The sequence below is a fragment of the Sinohyriopsis cumingii genome, chromosome 19, assembly GCF_028554795.1.
Source record: "Sinohyriopsis cumingii isolate HCF-2022 chromosome 19, ASM2855479v2, whole genome shotgun sequence".
Classification (NCBI taxonomy): Eukaryota; Metazoa; Mollusca; class Bivalvia; order Unionida; family Unionidae; genus Sinohyriopsis; species Sinohyriopsis cumingii.
The window spans coordinates 52816311-52843939 of record NC_142979.1 but is presented as its reverse complement, the minus strand read 5'-3'; the positions used below and the strand labels follow the sequence as shown (position 1 = coordinate 52843939).

General features: G+C 35.8%; 2 protein-coding genes across 2 annotated transcripts in view; one reads left to right on the top strand and one right to left on the bottom strand.

Moving 5' to 3' along the window:
- Positions 1–239: 239 nt before the first annotated feature.
- On the top strand, positions 240–13340 carry LOC149775709 (cytochrome c oxidase subunit 6A, mitochondrial-like). Its single transcript, XM_089943880.1, has 3 exons — positions 240–397; positions 9587–9729; positions 12984–13340. The coding sequence occupies exons 1-3, from the start codon at positions 319–321 to the stop codon at positions 13086–13088; spliced, it is 327 nt and encodes a 108-aa protein (XP_089800006.1). The 5' UTR covers positions 240–318; the 3' UTR covers positions 13089–13340.
- A 1948-nt stretch (positions 13341–15288) lies between these two features.
- The window catches only part of LOC149775708 (putative tRNA (uracil-O(2)-)-methyltransferase), a 66211-nt gene continuing 53870 nt past the window's right edge, over positions 15289–27629 (bottom strand). The window contains exons 10-11 of the mRNA XM_089943879.1: positions 26856–26972; positions 15289–16456 (exon numbers count right to left, since the gene is read on the bottom strand). Of these exons, the coding sequence (XP_089800005.1) occupies positions 16242–16456; positions 26856–26972 (332 nt within the window). The 3' untranslated portion in view covers positions 15289–16241. The remainder of the gene's footprint in view (positions 16457–26855; positions 26973–27629) is intronic.

Sequence of the window (27629 nt, the reverse complement as noted above, 5' to 3'; positions counted from 1 at the left end):
CCAAAGTACATAATAACTGGTGAGCGCCCCCTATACGAATGGCCGATTGCAACGGAAGGCATTTACAACTCAGGGAACCAGACTAGACCTATGCAAACGAAAACTGGAATTATTGCCATTTATTTTTGAGAAAAGAAATTATATTTAGTTAAATTGTTCAATTTAAATTTAGCTCGTTTATCGTTCAATGACAATTAAACTGATAATAATCAACCACAAAATATAATGGTCTGGTTTTGTACTTCTGTTTTAGTATAAAGTTAAGGCTGAAAAGGTTTCTGATATTAGATCCAGACTACATCCAGCATATTAAACAAGATGGCCTCGCGACTGGGAGCATTTACCCTCGGTTTGCGGAGATACGCCACCGCAGTAGCCGGTGGATCACATCATGAAAGTATGAAAGCAGAATATCGTTTCTAATAGCTATACTAATGTTTTGTTTAAGTAGATTATTATAATATTCGTTACATATATCTTTACTGCTATATTGTTTGTAACGCAGTCGACCTTCACTGCAGCGGTCAAATTGGTTTCCTCTGACACTTTACAGGTATACCTTACACCCAGTTTTACAAAACTACGGTAATCGTGCTGATATTATGGAATGAAAGGCAATTACACATAAATGAACTGGTATGGTTGCCGTTCACAATTCCCCATTAACACGAGCCAGTCTCAGGGTTTTAATGATTAACTGGCCTGTATTGCTGTAGGAAAATGAAGCACAAATCAGGCCAACTATCAACAAAGGAGGCGTCGAACGTTCAGGCTTACCATTGTTCAGCCAAAACACAAAACTAAAGTAGATTGATGATGATCTTAGTTGATTATAATAAGAATTTTATCCTTTATTATTACCACGCTTCGTGAACATGTAAGTTACGCTGGTTATGTGCCTTGTACATTTAAACATGCGTTCATTTTCTTAAATATTACCTCAGTTTGTATGAGCACTTATATCATTGAAAATGAGTAACTTGTGAGCGCATGATTGAGCATAAATGAAACAGTTATTATGGACTAGCTGAAATGTTATCTGGAAGTACGCAATTTGGTCAAAACAATGAATAAAGCAAATTCTGCATATAATGTTTGGGAATAAAAAAGGATTTAAGTGACTATGCATGCTTTGCACTATGTAAGTGCAGCCTGGTCACCTGTTAATCTCAACCGGCCAATGAATTTATAGTCAATATTTACCTTTATTTAATTTTGTGTTGGAGAAATCAGACAATATGCTCATGCAAAATAATAGCAAAATCAATCATAGTGTTTTATAACAGTTCAATAAGTGTCGGGACACCGAAACTGATTTTTTTACATGCATATGTCTTAGGACACTGAAAAACAATTATTTTTTCGGGTCCCAAGATTTACAGCCATTACAGTAGTCAACAAAAAGACTTAAAAACTGTCAAGCTTAGACATTGGCCCATGGACAAACCAACACACACCCCTTCTTCCAGGGCTTTATTTTTTTCCTAAATTATTTGACTTATACGTAAGTATATATGGTAATGAACCATATTTTGTTTAGAAACTACAGTTGTTACTCATAACTTGGACACCAAATCCCAACGAAGACTGCAAATGATCTATAGATATTCAAGTAAATTAAAATAAAACATTACAAGAGATGTTGAAAAATCCATAATTTCATAAAAAAATGTAAATAGAAGCAAAATAAATAAATGGGTGGAGAGAAAATAGATGAGATAATTAAGATAATGAAGTTTTATGTCTTAGTTATTTGCATTACCAAAAACGATAGTCCTGAAGATAATGTCAAAGCAACGTAGTACTTGCTGCATTAAGGACGGATACAAAAGCCATTACTCTGTCCTAAATTAAATGCAGCTTTTATAATGCAAAACAGTAATATGGTATGTTGGTCAAAATAATGCAGCTAGCCATGTAAAGGCACTTTTACAGATTCAACCAAATGTACATAAATCTACAGAGAAAGAACATACCTTCTTCAGAAACACCGTTTCTGGCATTAAAATTACTACAACCAATAGTCTAATGTAACTGTTACCTTTGATTCAGATGAAACTTCTGCTACCTGAACAAAATTGGTGCTCCTCTGATTGTAGTCACATTTGATTTCGCATATAACGACAGATGGCAATATCTGCGTGTTTTAATGATGTAAGGAAGTTTAATGTGATGTTAAGAGAACTATTTGAGCACCACAATAAAAAGTCCCCATATGATCCAATGGATTACACGTAACATTGCAGACACAAATTTCAGACCATTGAAATTATTACTCATTGTTTCAAAATATGAATCTTTATCACGGGCTGTATCTGCATCATATAAAGGTTTTCGCATGTTTTATTATATGTGGGCTATTATTTACTTCTTGGTGTCTTAGCTGTAATTATCCAGGACAATAAATAGTGCACAGTTTGGTGGATATGACGAGTTATATGTATGACTAATATTTCCATGTCTTAAAGTTTGCAAAATTTTAAAGGTATATTTTTCTGGAATTTGATTATCTGTTATTTTGTCCGTATTAAAGTTCATAAAGATGTATTTGGATAGTCTTAACTTTCCAAAAATTACATAGAGCTGCTACAAGGATAGTGATGATGACATAGCAAAATGGCAGTATAGAAATAGACCAAAGTTTCAAATTATTTTGCTCTCGTCAGTGGTTGCAGAAATGGTGACTACCAGAAGAGAAATATTAGATAATGCATGAATTGTAATAGACCTTTTTGGTTCCATTATGGTTTACCTCCCTTGTGAAAGGTGTCTGTCATCTTTTGGGTCAGCCTGAATCTTTGACATTATTTAAAGGAATGGAATTTGTCACATACTAGCATAATGAGAAGTTCAGAACTATACATAAAGGATTTATTTTGTATATAATATTGGTTATATACTATTTTATTCCCTTTTTTTTTTTTTGCATTCACGCAGACATCTGGAAATCATTCAATTTTTGATGGAGATAATGTTTCCAATACATTTGCTAAGAAAGATGACCAAAGATATGGTAACAGTGATTTAAAGGGAAGTAATTATAAAAGTGTATGACATTATGTGCATTATCTTTTGGAAGATAAATTGAAAATTTATTATATCATAGAAAGCCTGACAAAATCGTAACAAAAAAATGTGTATTATTCTTTTAAAATTTCTGTATTCTGGTCATTTCAGACTTTTGTCATAATTTTTGAGTTCTTGTCACCTGGTACTTTGTTCTTTGGTTTGGCTTTTTTGGGGACAATTTTGGGGCTTTCAGTATAGTGTACATGTTAGACATCAGTCCATTAAGGAGACAGTTGACTCGCCTGTTGTCAGAATTGGTTGAAGATCATCCAAGTCTGCATCAAAACTATCCAATTATGTGAGAGAGTTGAAGGCAGTGAATAAGTTTGATATGTTGAAAGATGTTCCATTCCGATTTCCACTTTGATCTGTCAAGAGTCTTTTATTTTTTTTGTATTTTTTATACTTCTTTTGCCTTGGTGTTCAGGTAGTTATAACTGTTTTTGACAGCCTACAATATGGTTCTTTGTATTAAGCCATTATAACTTGGAATATTTATCCCAGTGTAACCAAATCATAATCACTATCTCAGATGAAGTTTTAGTTTATATAACCATATTTGTTAAAATATTAATGCTAACTTATTAGTCTGTAAGTATAGTAAGTTATTTTAAAATATTGTGTTCTGGTCTAATACATACACTGTAAACTTGACTTTAATATAAAAAATAATTGAAACTCAAATAGAAGTAAAGGAGAAAAATCCAGATCACAGAGAAATAAACTTATTATAGAATCAAAATTTTCAAACGTTCCTTATACTACCTCTGCGTTAATTGAGTTAAAGATAGTACACATCTACTCAGGTATTTGTGATTATTTTTGTGTGTTGTAATACATGTAGATGCGTGTTAATCAAATTAGCACTTTACTACCAGACAATGTGCATTTTATATCAACAGTAAATATTTTCCAGTATTATAAGTTTAAAAACATCTCATTCCATGTACTGCTGCTGCGTTAATTGGGTTAAACAGATATTAAGAAGGAACCAGGACTCAAAGATTTTTTCTTTTAAACATAGGCCAAGAGCTGGTGACCAAAAAAAAAATCACAAGCCCCGACTCCAATTTCCATATACCCAAAATTGCTCATTTTTTAATATCAATTGTCACCAAAGGTTGATATTGCTACAATTCAGGTATGAAAAGACAAAAACAAAATCATATTTAACTGACTTGAGTCTTTAGTTAGATCTCAAAAACTTTAATGTTTTCCTTCAGGTCCTGAGATAAGCTGTTGTCTAATTGCTCTAACAATGTCCTCCTTACTCGGTGGATCAACGGTGTTTATGTTCATTTAGCATCTGAAACTTGATTTATAGTTTATGTTTAATATGTTTAACTCGTGTTTCATTACACTAGTGTAAGCATGAGCATGGGAAGGCTGAATTATTTTTCATTAAACTTTAGCTTGAAACCACTTCAATTAAACAAGACCATAAAAATACTCAAGTGGTTTTGCAAAAATCATTTTTAGTCTGGCTTTCCTCTTTTATTCAACTCCGCCAAAGGATGTTCACTTTTTAATCAACGACTCAGAAGCAAACATAACCACCTTTTATCCCTTTATTACTTACAATACTCTAAAACTTGTGCCATTTCGCCTAAACTCTCCAGATTACACCAATAAAGTAATCAATTATCAGCTTGTGTATACATGCTAACCTAAGTTTTATAACATGGCCAAGCGTCATTCTACAGGTTGAAACAATTGCTGAAAAGTTCCAGTACTGATTTGGCTGGTATCTGGCACATAATTATCCAAAACAGTATTTTATAATCATATGTATGTTAAAGCCATTTGAACCTTAGTTATGGTAACCCAGGCAATCTGTTCTCCATTTATAAATTATGTACTTTGCTTTGAAAACAAAGTTTGCAGCTAAGTATAATAATTGGATGATCTTCATAAGGGTATGGGGCATACATGTGGATAACTATTAATAATTTACTAGTCTTTCAACATGATCCATGTTGAAAATAAATTTCTGCTTCATCAGCGCATCAGTGTTTTATCAACAAGCCCGATGAAAACATTAATTAGAATACATTAGGGGCCCGATCCAAAATTAGAGGGGCCCCATGTGTGTGGCTTTTGGATTTTTGAGCACTGGGAATGATCAACAAGTAGGCAAAGCAAATATTTTCAAGTTCTAACATATTTATTCACAATCATTTTTTTTAATCAACAGTAAATATTTTTCCAGTAGTGTCAGTTTAAATGCAGATGTGCCATTTTGGCCATGTCTTTGTAGTGGTTGGTAGGACAGATATTTCTTGGGGACAAAACTTAATAGGGGTCAGGGCGAAACAACCTGTAGCCAAAGAAACAGTGCAATAATAAAGTTGGTTACTGTGAAAACTTTGTACTGCAGTATACCAGTATAACACTTATTATATCCTTGGTATTATTTGGAGGAAAAAAAGATTGAGATAAAGTGAAAATATTTCAGCTTGAAAGAAAATCATGGTCCCACCCCACCCCCAAACATTAAATGGCCAACCCCTTGTTGTAGATAAGTTTGCTACTCCTATGTTACTATTGTATTATGAGAAAACAGCAAACATAAAACTCTAAAATACTGAGGAAATTTAGTGGAATTAAGAAAAACAATTCAGACAGGAAACAAGTGGGCTCCTGAAAAATGTAGGATGATTCACAGCCTTACAAAGGATTACTTGTATTATATGCAGTCACATATGCTTATGACAAACATGAATTTTTTTTTATTAGATTTTTTTTTTCAATAGTTGGATTTGGCTTGAAAATATTTCTAGGCTGTGTGTGTGATCAGCAATATTGAGACCAGTAGAATTGTAGAAGAAGAAAGATTGAAAGAATATGTGAACTTTAAGTAATGAGATCGAACATGAATATTATTTCGTCTTAATCTGTCTATATCTCTCGCTTAGAAAGTCTTATATTGATCCTTTTTTTTGCAGAAGCCATTCATGTACAAACTAACTGAAGATTTAACAACTCAAAATTATGTAGGGAAATATGTGTATAATGCATTCCATACTAGAGTATCTTCTCATTGCCTAGTTTCTCTGTCTTTCTTAGGATTTAAGTGCATACAGATTTCTATCTCATTAATGATAATAATTTCAGTTTGGTTGATTATTCATGAAACACATTGCATTATAAATGCACCCTTCAAATATGACTTTGTCTGGCTTTGTGTGCCTTTATTTTGCTTTGTTGAATGGAGATGAAAGTAGACACATTATTGATAACTTATTCAGACATGATATATCTAAAAATTGTATTTTCTTTTGATAATAAGTCAAATCAGCAGTTTATAATAATAACAAACATTTTAAATATAAATTTGTTAGACTTTGTTATTATCAACATTACATTCCGAACTTTGTCACTCAAATTTTGGTCAGTTAATTCAGCATGATTATGTTGAAAACTAGTCTTTTGTTAGGTTAATTTAATCATCAATATACATGTATTTTAGAACATAAATAAACTTTTATAATTTTACTTTGCATGTCTCTAGCAGGCTTTGTGTGGCTTTGTGTCATTTTTAGATTAAAATACCAGACATTGTACACACCAAAACCAAATTTCATTCCACCTTTTGGTATACGAATTAATCTTATCCTAGAAACAACAAAAATCAGTGTTGCAAATATTAGAACATTCTGTATTCCCGAATCACTACCATGGTTACTGGGGTGGCCGAGTGGTCTAAAGCACTCTCCATTACAGATCATTGCCATCTCACCTCTGTCTGCGTGGGTTCGAGTCTCGGATTCAGCCAATGTGGCTATGTGAGAAAGCTTGCCAGGTGCTTCTCATGAGTCGGTGGTTCTATCCTGGGTTTAACCAAATTCTTCCTCCACCATTAATACTGGCCACCATGTATAGCCTGTCGTGTGCTGAAAAATGGCATTAAACCCTACAACAACAACAACTACCATGGTTATCAGAACCTCCCAAATAATATTTGGTCCTTGAAAATTCAAAAGGTTTTGAAATAATAATCATTGGTGGAGGTAGATTCAGTGAAGTCAGATCCTTATTGTGGCCCCATCTTCCTGTACACAGATGGTTTGAATGGTGGAGACATGGTTAGTTCTGCCATTGCAACATGACATGTCGCCATATTGTAAGCAGATTACCAAATAAAGACTCCTTATTTCAATAGAATTTATAGCCGTATTCATAACTTTAAACTACATTGAACCCCACCCACCCCTTCACCCCTGAAAATTTGTAAAAATCTTTTCTGATTCTCTTTTGACTCTGAAAGCCTTGCCAAACCTGAAATATGACAACCAGTTTATATACAAAATCTTGCAGAAACTCAATTTGTTCCAGTAATATGGAAAAGGTCTTTTGCATCGCTAGCTGATTAATCACATTAGTATTAAGGGTAATGAAAGAGCAGATAAAGCAGTAAAAACTGCCCTGGAGTTACATTTTTCTGAATTAAAAATGCCTGGCCAGAATGCATACATTACCTAACCATTTACCATGGAATGCAGCCTTGTTGACTGTGTCAGCTTAAAATTAAGATTTTGTTTCACTGATCCTGCAAAACTCAAAAGTCAGTTCAATTGCTAATTAAAAATTTCTTTTTCATAACATCAATTCTAAATGAGAATAACTATATTTCACAAACAAGACTCATAGAAAGTTGAAAGTTTCTATTCATTTTGTGTTAAGCCAAGTCTGTGATCTTTTTCTTGGTCCAACAGCATGCCATAGTTTGGCATCTGTTGGGTTTACGACTTTAGTACCAGTATTGGTTTACGACTTTAGTACCAGTATTGGTGCAATTTTAAGGTACAATTTATGAAAGTTTTTACACTTGTCAGAGAATCATAATGAAGTGCACTACACACTTTTGTATTTCTCTGAATAAGTGGTGCAGAAAGTGCACAATTTAACATCCTTTTCTGGGTCATACTTGAGCCATTCATGTGCATTTTACAGCATTTCTGGAATTCTTTTAGTATTTTCTTATGTTCTTGTTTATGATTGCACTATGTTCATCATCATCTTTTTCTTGATGTTTCAGTGGTGCCTGCAACTCTTTCTAAAAGTTAACTTCATTTGTCTGACCTGATCTTTAGATGTCATATAACCCTTTTTGTACATAGGCCATGAAATGCTACTACATACAGTGTACATGTACTTTCCAATTTTCACTGAACGGTGCATTGAGTGATTGTTAACAGTATAAATTTTAAAATATGCTACTGTATTCAGTATAATATTCCTTAAGTTGTCTTGTAGAAAATCTCTTCCTTATTGACCAATACTAGCCTGATACCACATACATGTATAATTTTGTATCATCCATATTGAAATCAGTGTTTAGGGCCAGTACACCAGGATACTTTCATGTGTGTGATAGGACTAATTTAACAATAATCATCCTAATTTGCTTGAACCATGGAACAACCTATTTCCACTCTGGGATTTATTGTATCTCATCAAGTACAGGATGTGGGTAGCCATTCATTTAACGCAGCACAATTAACAATGAACGGGAATGACATCTCACATTCTGTTTGATACAACTGGCACAAGGCGACATGTTAACTGTTATTATAGCAACTGGTGTATATTTTCACTGCTTCAATAGATTAGTGATGGCAGGAGTTTTAGTAATCGTGGTTCGTATGTACCACAGTTAGGTGCACATACAACTATGCTAAAAGTCTAGCAGGTTACAATAGCATATTTATATAAAATAATTGCATATAAACTAAGAAGTTTAACTATCTTTAAAATATTTAATATTTTCATTTCAAAATCAAATGCCATTATGAAATCAATGTGATGAAACTTGTATTATTTAAAATAATTATGAATAATCATTTGTGGTGCAAAAGCAGTTAAAAGAAACTTTTACCAAAATCAGTTTGTAATTATCAATTTCTGTCCATTCCGTTTTCCCACTACTGCAGAATGTATGACTGATGATGTTTATTTGAATCATTTTGACATGAAATTTCTGAGCAGTACTCAAAGGACCAACTTTTTGTGAAGTTGTTTTCATTTCTGACATTTTGCAATTCTTCCAACAACATGCTCCTTCATTGGCATATATATATATAGCGGATGATTTACCAAAATGTTTGGGGCCCCGAGTGGCCGAGTGATCTAAAGCGCTCTCAGTTACGGATCACTGCCATCTCACCTCTGTCTGCGTGGGTTCGAGTCTAGGATTCTGCCAGTGTGGGTATGTGAGAAAGCTTTCCAGTAGCTTCTCGTGGGTCGGTGGTTTTTCCTGGGTTCTTCCTCCACCATTAATACTGGCCACAATGCATAGCCTATCGTGTACTGAAAAATGGCGTTAAACCCCACAACAACAACAACAACCAAAATGTTTATCAATTATGCATGAAACATGCTAAAAAATATCTATCTTTGACATATTTAAGAATTATAACTTTTTCATGGAGTCAAGATTGATGTTATCACCATATCCTAACATTGTCATGGTTAATTATAGTGTTTCAATCATTACAGGACATCATCTGTTTTTCAGGTGGTATGAAGCGATGGAAGTTACTAACTTTCTTTGTTGCTATTCCGGGTATATCCCTTTGCTACTATAATGCCTTTATCGTTGGAGAGGAACACGCACGGCCAGATTATATTGAGTATGAGCATCTCCGAAAAAGAACCAAGGCAAGTATTCCAATAGTGATATGTGCATAATATAACTATAATTTCAGAGCACAGAACTCGACATTCAAACTCACTTTTTTGATTGTGGTGTTTGATTGTTAAGATTCCATGTTTTTAAAGTTATATAACTTCAATGTTATTGTTTTTGTAAGTTATACAAATTCTACATCAGTGGCTATATTCAACTGAAATTTTTGCTTTTTGCAACACTTTGAATCATTTCTCTAGTCGTTTGTTGGATTGATGATTTGCGGAATTAAAATCCCATTAAAGCTTTGGGATGCTGTTTACTCTTCTGTTACAAAGTACATATTTCTAATAATAAGGTCCTTCCTATTGCTCTGTTAGCCTTTTGGACTTCAAAAGTCACTTGAGCTTTATAAAGGGACATAACTCATTATCATGAAATACCATATAAGCCCCTGCAATATAATCCTATACATTAGGCGTGCATGAAGGACCCTCCCATATATTTTTCGGTTGTCACGCTGCAGTGTTCTTCATTGTTGACATTTAAGAAGATTAGTGCCTTTTCCTAGAGGAAAATGAGTAATTCAGTTTTGTAAAACATGCTAATTTCATCTTTTATATTTAAATGTATATCCTGATTGTTTTAAGACAAAAACCTCTTTGGTTGTTATACACTTTAGCTCTCTTGAGAGTTATTATTCCATACACTTGGTGTACATTGGTCAGTTATGTTTCCCTCTGTGTAAAAGGGACATTTGTAATTATTTATTTTTTGTATTGAACACGTTTCTAAGGTGAGGGTAGGTAATTGGAAGATTTGATTTTTTTCTGTATCCTTCATTTCTCTTGCAGTCCCTGTGTCTTATCTATCATAAGAGGGAAAAAATACCGGTCACACACCTCTTGCTTAGTGCATCTTTATCAGAATTCAGTTCTTTTGTAAAGATCCTACTGGTAGCTTTCCCTCTACAAGCACATTCATGTGTCAGGGACGCACGCTGGAGAAAATTGATGCACACATTTTTGTTGCCGTGCGTTGTTTTTGATGCAGAGAATTTTCATAATATGATCAGGATTTATTTAATACCCAATGCATTGGACGATGGATGGCATCGTATATACTTCGAGTATAGGCATTGACTAGTTCCCTGCTTTGTTTGCTCCCTGCCTTGTGCTTCTCTATTTGTATAGCAGAGTGCAACACGGGAACATACGAAACAATGAACCAGACTAGCATAGGCAATGTTATGACGGAGTAGCTTCCCCGAATCTCGCGATTTCCATCTAGCTCAGCAAGCTGTCATCTAGATGTTTAACCTCAAGACTTGTTGCACTAGAAAGTGATCTCCAGATTAAAATGTCGTGACTAAAAAGCATTAGCGAAGAAAGTGAAAGAAGCAGAACACAAAAGAGTAACTGGATCTAACTTTAACGAAAAATGGAGAAAATAATTCCCTTGACTGGAATACGGCACATTCATTAGGATTACCAGTGTGGCTTCTGGTCGCGTGATTGCAAAGACTGCAAAAGTGAATAACCCTTTCGTGACAGGATTTTAGAATTTTTTAAAAATCTGTCCTCGTTTGCCATAAGATATCTGGAGAACACATTATAACCTAAGACATTATTTCACAGCAAAGAAATCAGTAAACTTACAAAGTCAGCGGGTCATTGCAGATTTTGTTGGTTTTTAACTTTTGCTGCAATAAAAGAAAGATCTTAAAGTTCAAGTGTAACTTATTAGAAAGAAGATGAATCATTATCCTCCTTGATATTTGGATAATGTGTTATAGGACGATGTAAAGTGAAACCTACGATAGTACACATTTTATGAAAGGCAGTAAGTTAACTCCCATTTGGTTAAAAAGATTTATTTGGCTGCTTTTTGTATTGGCTTACATGTAATGTGTTGGGCTATAATATTGCTTCAGGAGACTGTTAAAAGTACGACTTTAAAAGAAAAATGAACTAATAAAATTATTCTTTGAATGGACAATGCAACTGAAACTGCATATCCATTCAGCCCATGGTCTAGCTGGTTCTAAATGAAAATGATGCTGCTCTCAACATCCAGTATTGCTGCTATGACAGCCAACTTGAAAATCTTTTTTGTTACTCCTGAATGAATTTGGACTTCTTATGACATCTCTTTGATCATAAATGAAATCTGTTGTCCAATTTCGCCACAGCAATGGCAATCTTGAAACTCTTATTATTGCTACTCTTTCAGATATCAGCATGTGTGGTTTTTACTAAAGTATTTGTTATGATATCCTGTCCAAAATGGCTGCTATCTTGAAAATATGTTGTTGCTGCTACTCCTGAATGGAAGGTCATATGAACATGGGGTTTTCACTGAAAGACTTGTGATGTCCACTTGATTCTGAATTAAAATGGTACATTTCTGAAATACAGTATGAAATATGGTTATGGCTGCTCCTCCCAAATGGATGACTATAGCAACATGGTTTTCACCTATATGCTCTTTATGAAACCTATTTTGGTCTAAAGGAAAATGGTGTCATTCTTACGTCCAGTATGGCTGCCATAATAATCATCTTTAAAATATTATCATTACACCCCCTGAATGAATGATCATTATGACATCGTGTTTCATCAAAAAACGTCTAATGATATCTACTTCTTCCTGAATGAAAATAGTGCCAAGCTTACATCCAATATTTGCACCACGGCAACTAATTTGACAGTTTGTTACTGCTTAAGATGGTTTCAATGCTTAATAGTTAAAAGGAAGAAATGGTCTCATCTTGAACTCCTGTAAATTCTTTTCACTCGGTAGAGCATTAGTCCCTTCTAGGGACACTTGTTCATCAGTCTGTTGCAATTTACATTATTTTCATAGATTTCTACTATCACTATGATACAGGTGTGATGTCATGAATAGTAATAGTTATTAATACAATTTAGATTCCTAATCAATTTTTACAAATGTAATACTCGTGCTGTTTTATGATGACACAGGTTATTGTTACATATTATAAGGGATTTGAAAGGATCAGCAATTACTTTAATAAAACTGCCAAACATAAAAGCTTTAAAAGAGAGCTCTATCATAAAGTAGTACATGTTATTTATTAATAAACGCAATTGTAAAATGTCAAAATTTTAATTGCACAAATTCCTGCTCAACCTATAGTCATTGCAACTCTTTGTTGAGGGTGATTTGATGCTTTGCATCAATGTCATGTTGTATTCCCTTGAGTCAGAAATTTGATTTCACTAAAGGTATTGAAATAACTAGCTTCTCTTTTATCTAATTTCAGCCATTCCCATGGGGTGATGGAAACCATTCCCTATTCCACAATGCCCAGACCAATGCCATTCCTGGCACTGGTTACGAGGAAGAAATGGAGCATCATCATCATTAAAAAAAGAGACTCTTTAAGTATATAGATCAGTTGTATTGCTCTGTGTGGTAATTTGAAAGTCTTTTTACAAAATTACCAGATATTGTTTTCAAAAATATTTTTCTATCAAGAAAGAGAATTGATAGAAACTTGAAAACACACAAGCTGTAAATTAAGTTTTATTTGACAACAGTCTCACAGCTTAAAATGTTTGGAATTTTATACAGTTTATCCAGTGATATAAAGTCTCTTGAATAAAAATATTTGTTTGAATTTTGTTTTTCTTGTATATGAAAATTGTCCCCAGTCTGCAAAACATTATGAGAAAATGTATTGTAAAGTACTGTATTCCCTTACAGTAAGGCACTCCACTTTTATAGTTCCCATGAACAACGTTATAGTATTGTATTTGATGAGAGTAGTCATCTTAAGTATAAATATTAAAGCAATCAATTTAATGTTTCACATTCCAGTGATGTTCATCTGTCATTTCAGATGAAAGGTTTCTTTTGTCATCTGCGGGTAAAGTGAGGTACGAACAAAGAGTGCCTGTGTATATTCTAGCATCCTCATTTTTTAAATTTAATTCTAACCTAATTGTTCAGGTTCATAATTTTTTAAAACCCTCTTCGCAGGCCGAGGTCATGTTACAGTGGAAACAATCCAGTATTGACCATTCTTTAGAAAGTAAACACGTAGACTCATGTGGGCCCTACTCACTAAAGTCCTTCTGTCCATAAACAGTGGTTTTAGTCAGACTCCTTTACTGGAAATTTTCTCAGTTGAATCCAGTTTGGGATGCAGCTTTATACTTTCAAGACCTCAGAAGAGTGATTTGGCCATTTTTGTTTTTATTTAGAGAGTTGTGATCCCTAATTGCTCATTCTTTTAATTTTCATTTCAGTAGCTTTACTTACCCAAACATTTGAAGTTTATTTCCAACTTTATATGATACCATTTGTATGAATTTTGCCCCGATTTCCCTTCCCGACACTAGTTTCTGTAGCACCGCTTTACCCATATTTGTTCGTTCCAACCAGATCTGACAGGTACCTTTATACTGATGATACCCTGTACAAGTTAATTCCCAGCATTCCACATCATTTTAGGAGACTTTCATTTCCTCATGGCCCTTTGCAATACAGTAGTCCCCCTCTTAAACGGCCCCCTGACCAGCGGCCACCCGCTCCTTATGGCCAGAATCTGTTGGCACCGACGAGTTTGTTTTCAAAAGTACCCTTCATGAAAGGCCACCAGGCTAACGCGGCCAGCATATTAGTGCAATAATATAAAATTTATCCCTCACAAGCGGCCACATTTTATTTTAATATGTATCCAGAACCAGTATTTTATTCATAATGTGTGATAAGTAATCCGATTTCTGTTTCCCGATGTCAGGTTTTCGTTACTGAAAGAAGTGTTGACTAAAGTACATGTACCACTAAGGTTAATAATATTTGATTTACACCTCACGAGAGGCCACATTTATTCCATAAAGCCGAGAAAGACTCGAATTTTAATCCGTACAAAGGGTAAGTACATGTAATCCAATTAGCCTTACTGCTGTGTTATCATAAGATGTCCAGTTTAGTCACTCTGATAATTGTTAAGATTACAATTATTGAACAGTAGTAACAGCTGATATGTGGCAGCATCGATGTACAATACACGTCAGCTGGAAAATGGTTTGAGAGTCTTTATGGCTTCCCTTAGTAAGATGTTCAGCTTGTTCACTTTGATAATTAGTGGCTAATACTACTGACAATAATTGTCAACATTACAAATCCTAACAGTCGCAAGGTCAAATCTGCATGATGTTAATGGTACATATCGAAGCCGTTTTGGCTTCTCTCACTTAGTATAAAGAAATGTATAAAAACAATAGGGTACCAGACTGTGACTAACAAATCACGTGACAAGATCACTTCCTTTACAAACACATGGGAATTTTTTTTAGATGCATAAAAAATTGTTTTATCAGTATTGTAGTTGGCAACATGAACAACTTACTGCAAAAAGATAAACATGTCATCAAGGAAAAGAAAAATTCTCAGTTTAGAAGAGACAGTAAAAGTAATTCGACTGACCTAGAGGTGGGGGGTGGGGTCGAGGATCCTTGCAGAAAACTAATGTCAGAAAGACTCAGATAAACAATATTGTGAAAGATAAGGAATGATTCTGCAGAACTGGGAAGGTGAAATCGATGGAGAAAGGAAGACTGTTTGAGCCAGAAGATGTTTTTATTCTGATTTGAATGACAAGAAAAAGCAACAATTTTGTCTGTTGAATTGGGATATGACGACTTTACAACAAGTAACGGATGATTGCACATATTTCAGGTGCATCACAATATTAAGTGTTCTGTCCTTAGTGGAGAATCAGCTGATGTTAATAATGAAGTTATCAAAGATTGGAACAAAAGACTAAACAACATATGCAGGGGATATGACAAGAAGGATATTTTTAATTGTGACGAGACTGGTTTGTTTTTTTAAACTGTTACCAACAAAGAAACAGATGATGTGATCTGAAACATAATTATAAAGACAATTCTAAAACTATATCAATGGTTATTCATAACATTCTTTTGAAAATGATGAAACCGTTTGTTTTACATTTATTTCACAACATGCATGTGATTTTTTAATGAAAATATTAAATGGTTTAGAATTAAATGTACATGTGACTTTCTTCATATGTTATTTACTATTCACATTTGTCATCCCCCTCTAGAAAGGCCACCCTCATTATAAGGCCACTTCCCTGCTGCAATAGGGGTGGCCTTATAAGAGGGGGACTACTGAACACCCATTGCTAATAGTTCTACATTTAATCTCCCATTTTGTTTTAATCATCAAATAATTTGGCAGAGCATGTGAATCTGGTAACATGTCTTTTGCTGGAAATAGCTTATAATAATAAATCATTTTTATCACTGCAGCAAAGTTTGACTTTATTTTGTGAATTTTATTTTAGACCAGAACAGATCCATGTGATGAAAATGGTGCTGATCAAGATTTATTAACTGCAAAAGATACCTGTTCAAAGATTAAAATCACAATAATTCTTCTCCAGTGTACAATCACTACTTTATTGTCCAAGGAAAGAACATAAGATTTGTATCTTGAAACTAATAAATTTATCTGATATATGAGAAGTACATGATCCACCTAATCACTCAGATTTTATGGGTCTGTCCCTTAATTCATCATTTCCATGAGCAAAACTGCATTTCTTGGATGTCCTGGGACAGCCGTCAGGATGGTGTGAATAAAACCAACAGGGTACAGTCTTAAAGAACTGAGCTCTGTCTTTCATTCGGGCAGCTGCTCTCTTACTGTATGGTTCATCCTGTGTAAAGTCTCTCAACTGCACTTCTCCACATGAAACTGAAAGAGAAGATTGTTTGTATTAAATCAGTTACTGTCAATGCTAGTCCAATCTCTGAAGTATTTGATTAAAGGAAAATAACTGTACTCCCTTATATTTAACACTGTCTGGGAGTTGCAATGTGTACTATCTTATCATTAATGAAGTACATGGTATAACTAGTATTATTTAAAATGGGATTCATGAACATACTTGCCTTATAATAGGAATTATATTATAATGAAGGGCCTTATAGTGAGGGAATGCTGTATTCCAATAGTGTAAATGTTAAGTTGTGGATGAGAAAGCAAGTAGGTTATTTGAATATTTTTACTTAAACAGGTAAAAGTTCACACTAACATCATGACCATCAAAGTTCATGCTGGATGAAATGGCACCCTGGGCAAGTGTCGCCTCAGGCAGCCCAACCATCAGAAAAAACACTGCAGTATATATATTTTTTAACGTATTAATAATCATAAGAATAATAGCTAAACATGGGTATCTGAACAAACATGCTAATAATGATAAAATGTATACTTTGAACCTGTGCCCTTTGAGTCATGAGTTTGGCATGCTAAGAAGATGCAAATGAAATTGCATGAAACCAGGGTTGTTACTGTTTCCCATCCATGAAATAAAATAAGATTTTATGCCTAAAATTGGGAAAAAGTTTCCACTAAGAATGATTCAACAGGAAATTGTACTGATTGTTATGACTCAGATGCTTGGCAAGTACATATCCGAAGCCCTTAACATAGCCACTTTAATTATAGAACTAATTATTCTACTATAATTACAGAACTAATTATTGTATGAGCACAGGCAACAAAAAATAACCCCCAGTCCTGTAGTTGGACCACTACCATTTTCAGTTGGGACCAACAATACAAGGTGAAACCATCAGATCTGGAATTGCTTCATTACAATTGTTTCAGTATGGAAATTTCTACTGCATTGTTACAAACAATTGCACTTAAAAAGTATGACCCTCACAAAAGATGATACAAATATTACCTAAACAGATATGCATGCAAAAGTGTCGTAGAAAAAAGAACTTACAAATGAAGCAATTGCATATGGAATTTGCAACAGATTATGAAATGAACAGCTATCCTGTTGAAACGAAGGAATTCAAATGAATAATGCTTAAGGCTGCAATTTTTACCAAAATTTGTTAACATGTACGTGGTAAACAATTACTGAAATGATTAGAAACTATATTCTTTTCTCCTCATCTGCACATCAAGCTCATTGCTGATTAAAATTTGTATGTAAACCACTGACCATGGGCATGCTATGTCCAACTCGTACTTTTATTTACTGTACATCTTTTACATCTTACTGCAACAGAAGTAAGTTTTCAAGACAAGTACTTCTTCAAAATAATTGACCATTACGGTAAAACCTCAAGAGATTATTTTATATTGCCACATGTATATAATGGAAAAAACCATAATGAAAATAGACATACTGCACTAGACATGCCTAGAGTAGAATACACAATGACTACAAGAAACTGAAGTGGTGTATGAAGAATAAAATGTTTCTTAAAAGTAAATTTTAACTCGTCATTTTTTTTTATTTAAAGGAATTAGTTTAAAGAATTTTACAACAATATGAATAAATCAACCTAATGCACAGTAAAACAAATTCTCATTTTTACTAGAAAGAATGATGATGCTTTTAAATCTCAACATATTTAACTTTGATATCATTTTAAGCCAGATTGAGAAAATAAATAGATTCCCTATTTTAACTCAAAATTATCAACATCTCTGACAATGCACTACAGTTCTTTGAAATTGTACATGGGGAAACCTACACCCTTTAAATGTTACCCCTGATTTACTTAAATAATATTCCACCATTTTCAGCTTGATACAGCTCTTTCTTGTTCTATCCTGGTAGTTGTACATAACTGCTAACTGGAGTAGCAAACATGAATGAAAATTTTATGACTGCATATGGGAACAAAATGCCTGTCAAACATGTAGTAGTAATTGTAGTTCACTAAATATATTTCTTCACCATATGGTATTAAAACATTTACTTTTGTTTTGAAAAGGTAATAAAAATATAATAAGATTTTTGTTTTCTTTTAACCATTATTGTCATACATTTGACAGAACAAGAGTATAACAATTTTCATAATTTTTCATGTTCTGATAATTTGAAATGTTAATGTCATATTTTTTAAAAACTGTCATCTCAGTCACAGTCCATAGTGGTAAAGCATTGTATCCAGAGTTGCATTATACTGAATAGCATTATAATGAGGGAGAGCTGTATATGCTGCTCTGCTTTCTCCATTATAAATATACAAAGGAAAGGTTTAACGAAGAGGTGTGTTGCAGTTTAAATTTATGTTCCCTTTGAAAAAGATGATTTTCATGCTTATCTCTCTGATTTTCTCCTGGTGATTGCCTACATATGTCTAAATCCTTTTCTCTTCATTTAGATGTATCCATGATGTGATAACTGCTTGAAATATGATTGGGGAAATAATCAGAATGAGCATTAGGGCCTTATTATAATGTTTTTCATTTTACTTCCAGGTTTAACATTATATTCAGTAGATCACTATTTTCTTTATCTTTCTTTATTAAGAAAGGAAAATAACATCTTTCCTGTCACAGTGCTCACATCAATTTTTGCCATATACTGCACAAAATCCATCTTTTTACTTGAAATAATCATGCAGTCAATAATGCTTAGACATCAGTGGCTGACTGGCTTGTTCCAGACTGACATCACACATAACAGCAAACTGTACCTAGTTAATGATAGTATTGCAGTCAGTAATTTTGGACAATCCGACTCTTCATTAACTTTAACAGCATATACAATGAATTTGGTTGTAGCAAAGTTTACCAGAGAAATAGATTTTTAATTTACACATACTGTTCCCAAAAAAACATGAAAAATAAACATTTTCAAGATTGTGTCTGCACAAGTATTCAATGATCTCCACTTTCATTATTCTTATATAGGTGCCCATAAGCTTATACCAAGAAGAAGAAAAAAAATGGGGTTGGGGAGTGTCAAATCCTTAATTATTCTTGAGGCTATACCGCAAAAACTTAAAATAAGGAAACGTTTTATAACAAAGTCAACAATATCAATTCATAAATGAAACTACTGGATAACTACTGGGACAATATAGATATTCAAAATATGAAAAAATCACTTTTTGTAATGAAGTTTTTGTGCCTTTGTTTGGTTCTCACAAATGGAAACAAAACTGAGTGAAATAAATGTATTGTCAGCATGATATTTCCATAGTGTTGCAAACTGTTTTGGTAAGGCAAGGTCTAGTGAGCAAATATATGCCAATACTAGTGATAGTGATATTGATAATGATATGCATAATTCCTACTTTGGATCCAGGATCCGGTAAAGATAATGTTCATTTCTTGGATCATATTAAATCTGATAGCGACACAACTGGGGATGTTCTTTGCGAAATTAGTAATGGCCAAGAATTAACTGATGCTTCTGCTCCTGGAAGTGACATGGATGATGATTCAGTACAAGCCATCTTACCAGGAGTCGGTGAAGTTCTAGTTGGCACATTGGGCATTACCTACAAGCTCAGTGTGACATGCCTGATATTATTTATGAGCATGTCACTGAAAAACAATAAACATAATCTCAGATTAACAAAAACAAACAGACTACTGATATTTTCTTCTTATCCAATTAAATAAGGGACTTATTTACTAGCCTTTAAGTTACTGATCAAAGATGTTTTCATGCAAAAGTAATTATGATGATTCACCAGTTGGTACATGACACTTTTAATCTGACATGACACTTTTAGTTCTGGTTTATCATTTTCTTTCTTCATACTAACATTCATACAAATGTGTGTTGTTTCTTGAAAACTGTATTGACATTTTTTTACCATTATATATGAGACTTGACAGTAATCATACCGTGTACATTTTCTTTTTGTTATTGTTGTTGTTACAGGGTTTAACGCCATTTTTCAGCACAAGATAGGCCATACATGGCAGCCAGTATTAACGGTGTAATGGTGGAGGAAGAACCCAGGAAAACCCCGGAAAGAACTGACCCACAAGAAGCTACCGGCAAGCTTTCTCACATATCCACATTGGCCGAGCCCGAGACTCGAACCCACGCAGACAGAGGTGAGATGGCAGTGATCCGTGACGGAGAGCGCTTTAGACCACTCGGCCCCCATACATTTTCTTGCTCAGGGCTTGAAATTACTGGTAATCTGCTATCCCAATGTTTGTGATTTTTGTAATGGATCACTAAAACTCAGCCATCACTAATATGTTGGTGCAGTGAAAATCACGGCCAGATGCGATTATAGCAGCAAAGAAGTGGTTGCAAGTCAGAATTCCCTTTAACGGTTAGCTAATCAGTTTATTGTGTTAAATGAGTACTTACCAACATCCTACTTAACCAAGTACAAATGTTTGTAGCACAAATGGACATGTGTTAAACATGTCATGCACTCATCAAGTTTATTGTTGTTGTTGTAGGGTTTAATGCCATTTTTCAGCACACGATAGGTTATACATTGTGGCCAGTATTAATGGTGGAGGAAGAACCCGGGAAAACCCCCGGAAAGAACCACCGACCCACGAGAAGCTACTGGCAAGCTTTCTCACATACCCAGATTGGCTGAATCCGTGACTCGAACCCACGCAGACAGAGGTGAGATGGCAGTGATCCAACGGAGAGCACTTTAGACCGCTCGGCCACTCGGGGCCCCATCAAGTTTATTAGTGTGATTATTTTCCAAAGTCTTCATGCAGGTGGACCTAGCCTCCGAGCATTGATTTCATTACTGATGGTAATAATATGCACAGGGTCTTCAGCTAGTACTGACCAATTGCAAAAGGTCATGCTTATCAACTCAATAAATAATCTAGAATTATATTGAACAATGTGTTTAATATTGATACTGTTGTTGATAAACATTCAATGCAATACGCAGTGACAACTGTAGCTTGTGAAAGTATTTGCTAGGTGTGCAGCCACCACCAAAATGGCAGCAACTGAATGATGACAAATGAGCATTATTGCTAATATGATCAAGAGACGAGATTAAGAATGTACCAGAAATGCATGAAAAAATAAATAAGTGGCTTAAGTATGACCAAAAAACGCTTTCTACACTGTCTGTTCGGACAAGTACTTCAATCGTGAGTCCTGCTGGTGAAATACAGTTTGAAAAATAAACTATGAATCTGGATATATTTTTTCTCTTTAATAATATTCTGAAATTCTCAATTCCCTGCAAGATATTATAAACAATCTTTACATGCAACCAGAAACAATAAAGTCATCGTTTTCTCCTCAACATTGTTATCATTTTCAGTGGCAGACAACAACAGAAGGGGTAACGCTTTATTGTTCCAATTCCTGGTAGATTTTACATGCGACCTGTTCAGAGCAATCTTAATTTCAGCTACTGTCAGCTGGCCAAGTCCATTTTTACTAGATTTGTTTACATTTCATCCTAATGATAAACAACTAGAAGAGATGTACCAACTGTGTCTCTTAACAAAATTATTTTCCCATTCCTGGACAAAAGTTAAGATTCTTTACTCTAACAAACTGTATATTTTTGATGGGAGGAAAAAGTTTATGTGGTGGAGCAATAACCATGCTCATCAAAATGTAGTAACGCCTTTGCCTCATGGTCCTTAAGGTAGTGGTGTTCTTGTAATTCTGAAACATCTAAAGCAGGTTGCATTTCAAATCATCAGAGGGATTCAGCAGACTTATCTTCTCTAACAAGTTAAAAGTCTCCACTGCTACACTATATCACTTGAATGTAATGAATGACCTTAAGATAGTCAACCTATGGATGTGCAGCATCAATTATCTACTTGTCAGAATAAACATGCACATTAAACTGTTGCAACTGTGCTATTCAGAAGCAGGACTAAAAGTGAATTTCAGGAAGGGCAGCATTGTGTACCAGGCACCTGGGCTTATTTTGTGTCCTACTGAAATATAAATGAATATTCAGCCTAGTTTCATAAGATAAATGGTTGAAATGGGTATCTGAACTGAAGCCAAATTAATTTACAGAATTTTGAGCACCCCATATATTGTTAGCTCATCAGAAAAAGTGTCTTTTACAAACTGATATTTTAGTGGAAACCAGTTTGATAGAAACCATGAATAGCACTGCCTTATAAGTGAAACCACTTTATAAAAGGGAAAATCATATACAACATCACTAAAAAGACAAACCTTATAAAGATGGAGTGGTTTATATGCTGTGTGTATATTGGTTAAATGTAGATATCACTTCCACCATAATACTTTGGATTAGTGTTGCTGCTTTTATGATAATATTCTTGCAAAACAAATGATAAGTATTGTATGATACTGAATGTGCTTTTTCTGACAAAGCAGTGATTGCATGCACAACTTTGTTGTTTTATTACCTTCACGACTGACCTAGTGGCCCCTAGTGGCTGAGAGGTCTAAAGTGCTAGCTTTTATAGTCGTTCGTCCATCAAGTTGATGAGGACCACTTTAGTCATCCAATGTTTTAGCAGGAACAAATGGTCTGTGGGTGTATAGTTGGCTGATGAGGCCGATGTGTACCCTGAATGCTCTCTGGCAATGCGGACATGGGAAGGTAGCAATGCTGATCGTGGGGTTACTGGCTCGGGATTTCCTGGCCTGCTTCTGTTGTTCACCTTTTTTCCTCACAAGCTGCAACACTTTTAATGATGACAGAGTGCCATATGACCCTGTTCTGGGCAGTCTGCTCCCACGTGTCATAGCTTATGCTAAAGTTCTTCAACGACATCTTCAGGGTGTCCTTATATCATTTTCTCGGGACTCCTTTGTTGCATTTACCTTGTTCAAGCTCACCATAAAAGAGTTATTTTGAAGCCAGTGGTCTGGCATGCGAGCTACATGACCTGCCCATTGCAACTGTGACTGCATCAAGATGGTATAGATACTGGGAGGGTTGCTTGGGCAAGGACCTCTGTATCCAAGATCCTGTCTTGCCATTTGATGATGAGGAGTCTTCTGAGGAAGATTGTGTGGAAGTGGTTCAATTTCTTTGCATGGCACTGGTACACTGTCCAGGTTTTGCAGCATATATATATAGCACACGGAATACTATTGCTCAATACACCTTCAAATTTGTCTGTAGACTAATGCCTCTTCTAGTCCAGACCTTGGCATGTAGTTTGCTGAAGGCTGCACTGGCCTCTGCAATCCTGGCATTAACTTTGTCATAGATTACAACATTCTGGGACATAGTGCTGCCAAGATAGGTGAACCTGTTCACTGTGCTCAGTTTGTAGCTGTTGACTGTGATTTTTGGTTCAGCATATGGTTTTCCTGGGAATGGCTGATGCATTATTTCTGTCTCTTTGTCTTGATTGTAAGGTCGAAATTTGTGCAACCATCTGAGAACTTGCTGACACTGCATTGCATGTCAGCTTCAGAGCCAGTTTCGAGGGTGAAGTCATCAGCAAATAAAAAGTCTCTGATGATGTCGTTTGTGACCTTAGATTTAGCTTGTTGCCTCCTGATGTTGAACAGTTTGCCATCAATTCGGTATCTGCTGCTGATTCCCACATCACCATCTCTGAAGGCATCAGTGAGCATGGCTGAGAACACAAGACTGAAAAGTGTTGGCGTTAGTACACAGCCCTGCTTCATTAAGTTTGAGACAGGAAAGGGATATAATGCCTCACCATGCTTCCATACTATCATGGAATTAATGCACCAAGTTGATAAATTTCAGTGGGCATCCATACTTGGCTATGATCATCCAAAGGCCCTCTCTGCTAACAGCATCAAAGGTCTTGGTAAGGTCGACATAGGTAGAGAAAAAGTAAGTATTCTGCTTCTGGCTTTTCTCTTTCAACTGACTAGCAGCAAACACCATGCTGATGGTTCCATGCTTCTTTTGGAATCCACACTGGCTTTCTGGTAGGAGTCGATGATCTAGGTGTGATGTGAGAGTGTTGAGGAGATTCCTGGCAAGCATCCTGCCTATGATGGAGATCAAAGTGATACCTCGGTAGTTTTTGCAAACCTGAAGATTTATTTTGCACTTATACAGGTGTATAATAGTAGCATCCTTGAATTCCTCTGGGATCAGTTCTTTCTGACACATGAGATGAAACAACTGATGTAGCTTTTCAGTAAGAGCTGAAATGTCTTCCTAATATATCTCTGCTGGGATTGAGTCTGAGCCAGGAGCCTTGCCACTAGAGAGCAGACATATTGCCTTCTGGGTCTCTAACATGGTTGGTGGGTCATCCAGTGATTCACTGACTGGTACTTGCGGCAGATGATCAATGGCTTCATCACTGATGGATGTTGGCTGATTCAGGACACAGCTGAAGTGCTCAGTCCACCTTTCGAGGATCTCTTCTTTGTCTGTGATCAGCATGTTCCCATCTGCACTGAGAGGGATGATCCTGAAGATTATAAGTCAGAGACTTCATTCAGCGCATCATAAAACCTCTTCATATCATGCTTGACAGTGTGGCTTTGGATCTCATCAGCTTTGTTACTCAGCCAGGAGTCCTGCATCTGCCAGAGTTTCTGTTGAACAGTCCTACGGATGTTACTGAAGGCATCTTTCTTTGAAGTGGACTTTGGATCATTTAGGTATGCTTTGTGGAGGCAATGTTTTTCATCCAATAGCTGCCTGATGTTTATGCAATCTCATCAAACAAGTCCTTGTGCTTTCGTGGGGAAGGCCCTCAGATCTCTGTGGTGGTGCTGTAGACCAGCTCTCTAAGGGTCGCCCAGGCTGCCTCCACATTCTGGGTGTCTAGAGGATTGGACTGAAGATGGTTTTCTGGAGTGCTGACATAGGTCAATTTGGAGTTCTTCAGCTTGGCGATGTTCAGCCGGTCTGGAATCTGCTTACCTTGTGAGCATCTTTTAGTTCTGATACGGAAAATTAGCTTAAGAGACCACAAGGTGGTGGCCATCCAACATTCTGCACCACACATGGACTTGGTCATCCATACATCCTGCCTGTCCCTCTTTCTGATTATCACGAAGTCAATGAGATGCCAGTGCTCAGATTTGGGATGCATCTATGTCGTCTTGTTGTGGGTAGGGATACGAAAGACAGTGTTGGTGATAAGCAGATCATGCGCTGCACAAGTCTGAAGTAAGAGAAGACCATTGCTGTTGCAGCAGCCAATGCCATACTTTCCAATGACCTCTTCCAAGGAGATGTCAGAGCCAACTCTTGCATTGAGGATGAAGAGCTTGTCAGATTTGGGAACAGAGGTTATGATAAGAGTGGAGTTCTTCATAAAATTAGTCCTTTGTTTCATCTGGATTGGCCATGGTTTGGAGTGTAGGCACTGACAATCATGACATGCTTTCTTCCATTCAACAGGGGGAGTTTCATGGCCATAAGCCTGTAATTCCCTCCCTTTGGAAGTCCAGCTAACTTGTTAACAAAGTTTGTCTTCACTGCTAAGCCTAATCCAGCCTCTTGTCGCTCCTCACTTCCTCTTCAGCACCAAAAGAAGGTGTAGCCAGCACCCCTTTCACAAAGTTCACCCTCTCCTGCAAGGCAGGTTTCACTTAAGGCTGCAATATCTGGCTAGCTCCCAGCCATTCAGGGCAGTTCTCCTCTGAGATCTGTCAGCATTACTTCTGTCGATAAGTGTGTATACGTTCCATGCCCTGAGGGTGAGAGGAACAACTTTCATCTTTTTCACTGTAGTGTCTCCACCACCAATGTAGGGTCCCCTTCAGTCGCAGTTAGCTGGTTTGGGAAGGATGGAGCAGGCAATTTCTAGGGCACCTTTCCTAGCCCCTTCCTCATGCCACGGAGGTGAACAGTGTGAATCCTCAGTCCCTCAGAGGGCTGCCTAACTCCACTGCTGCTCCGTGTCAGTGAAGAACGACCATATGGTTTAAGCTGCCTGTGTGCAGATTTGTGGCTATGGCTGCCAGTGGACCCACACATGCCACTTCGTCACTCATCCATTGCCACAGGACTTTGGGGAGAAAGATGACAAAGTGACTTGCGCATTGACTTGATTTAAAGTGAGGAAGAGTTGCATCTTGTCTCACTGTCTCATCCAAGACCATCTGGATCCTGTGGCAAGACAAGGTCAAGATAGCGGGAGATGGAATCGGTTGCAGTGGATGACCAGGACAACCTACATGCCTCATCCTACTCTGAACAGAAAGACAATACCCACATCCACTTAATTAAAATATACACACAACCACAAAATTAACACTTAATTCTCACATACCCCATGAGGAACAAATAGAGTTGCATTATGTCCCACGATAAGTGTGGAAGAGGCATATAGTGTCACAATGTCCATCCATCATACCTCAAATATGTTTGTCTTGTAGGTCATGTAAATGAGGAGTGGACATTTTTATTTTATGAAAGAATTTCTGATTTACCCTGGAATATGTGGCTGTGATTCCTCAGCAGTGTCTGTAGCCCTCCACATTCTGACTTCAGCTGCCCCAGGATCTCTCTGTCCAGAAGAGAAACCACTTCTAGCAAAGGTACATGACCTGAAATAGTACACATAGAGAACATAGCTCATTGCATATGGATAATTATGTGAAGGACATCTGTTAAATATATGTGAAGGGCATGTCAAAAGTGAACCTTTTCAATAACATTTATCCAATCATAATACCTGAGGTAGGGTTACTATATTAGAACATATTAAAAAAAATAGGAAACTGTGGAAAGTGAGGGCATCTGTATCAATATCTACCAACTCACACTGTATTAATGTTTATATATATATATATATATATATATATATATATATATATATATCATCACATTAATCTACCCTAAGCATGAACAGCAAGTAACAGTGAGTACACAATGTGAGTATGAGTATATATATTATATAATATACTGTGACTTGTGTACTACATGTTGTTCTTTCTTTACCCCAGTCCTTGTTCAGTTCTCTTCATGTGCCCATGCATATTTCTCATATATTGCATCTTTCTCAGCAGTGTTTGTTTGATAAAGAACAAGCAGGGCAAAATCCAGGACAATTTTTAGACGCATTTTGAACTGCACTGTCAAGATGGTATGGTATTGAATTTGTCCTTGTTGACAAGGAATCCAAGACTGATCAAGAGTGAAAAAAAAAGGAATTCATGTCTAGATTTTTTTTAAAATTCTCACTTGGTGTTTTTGTAGTATGC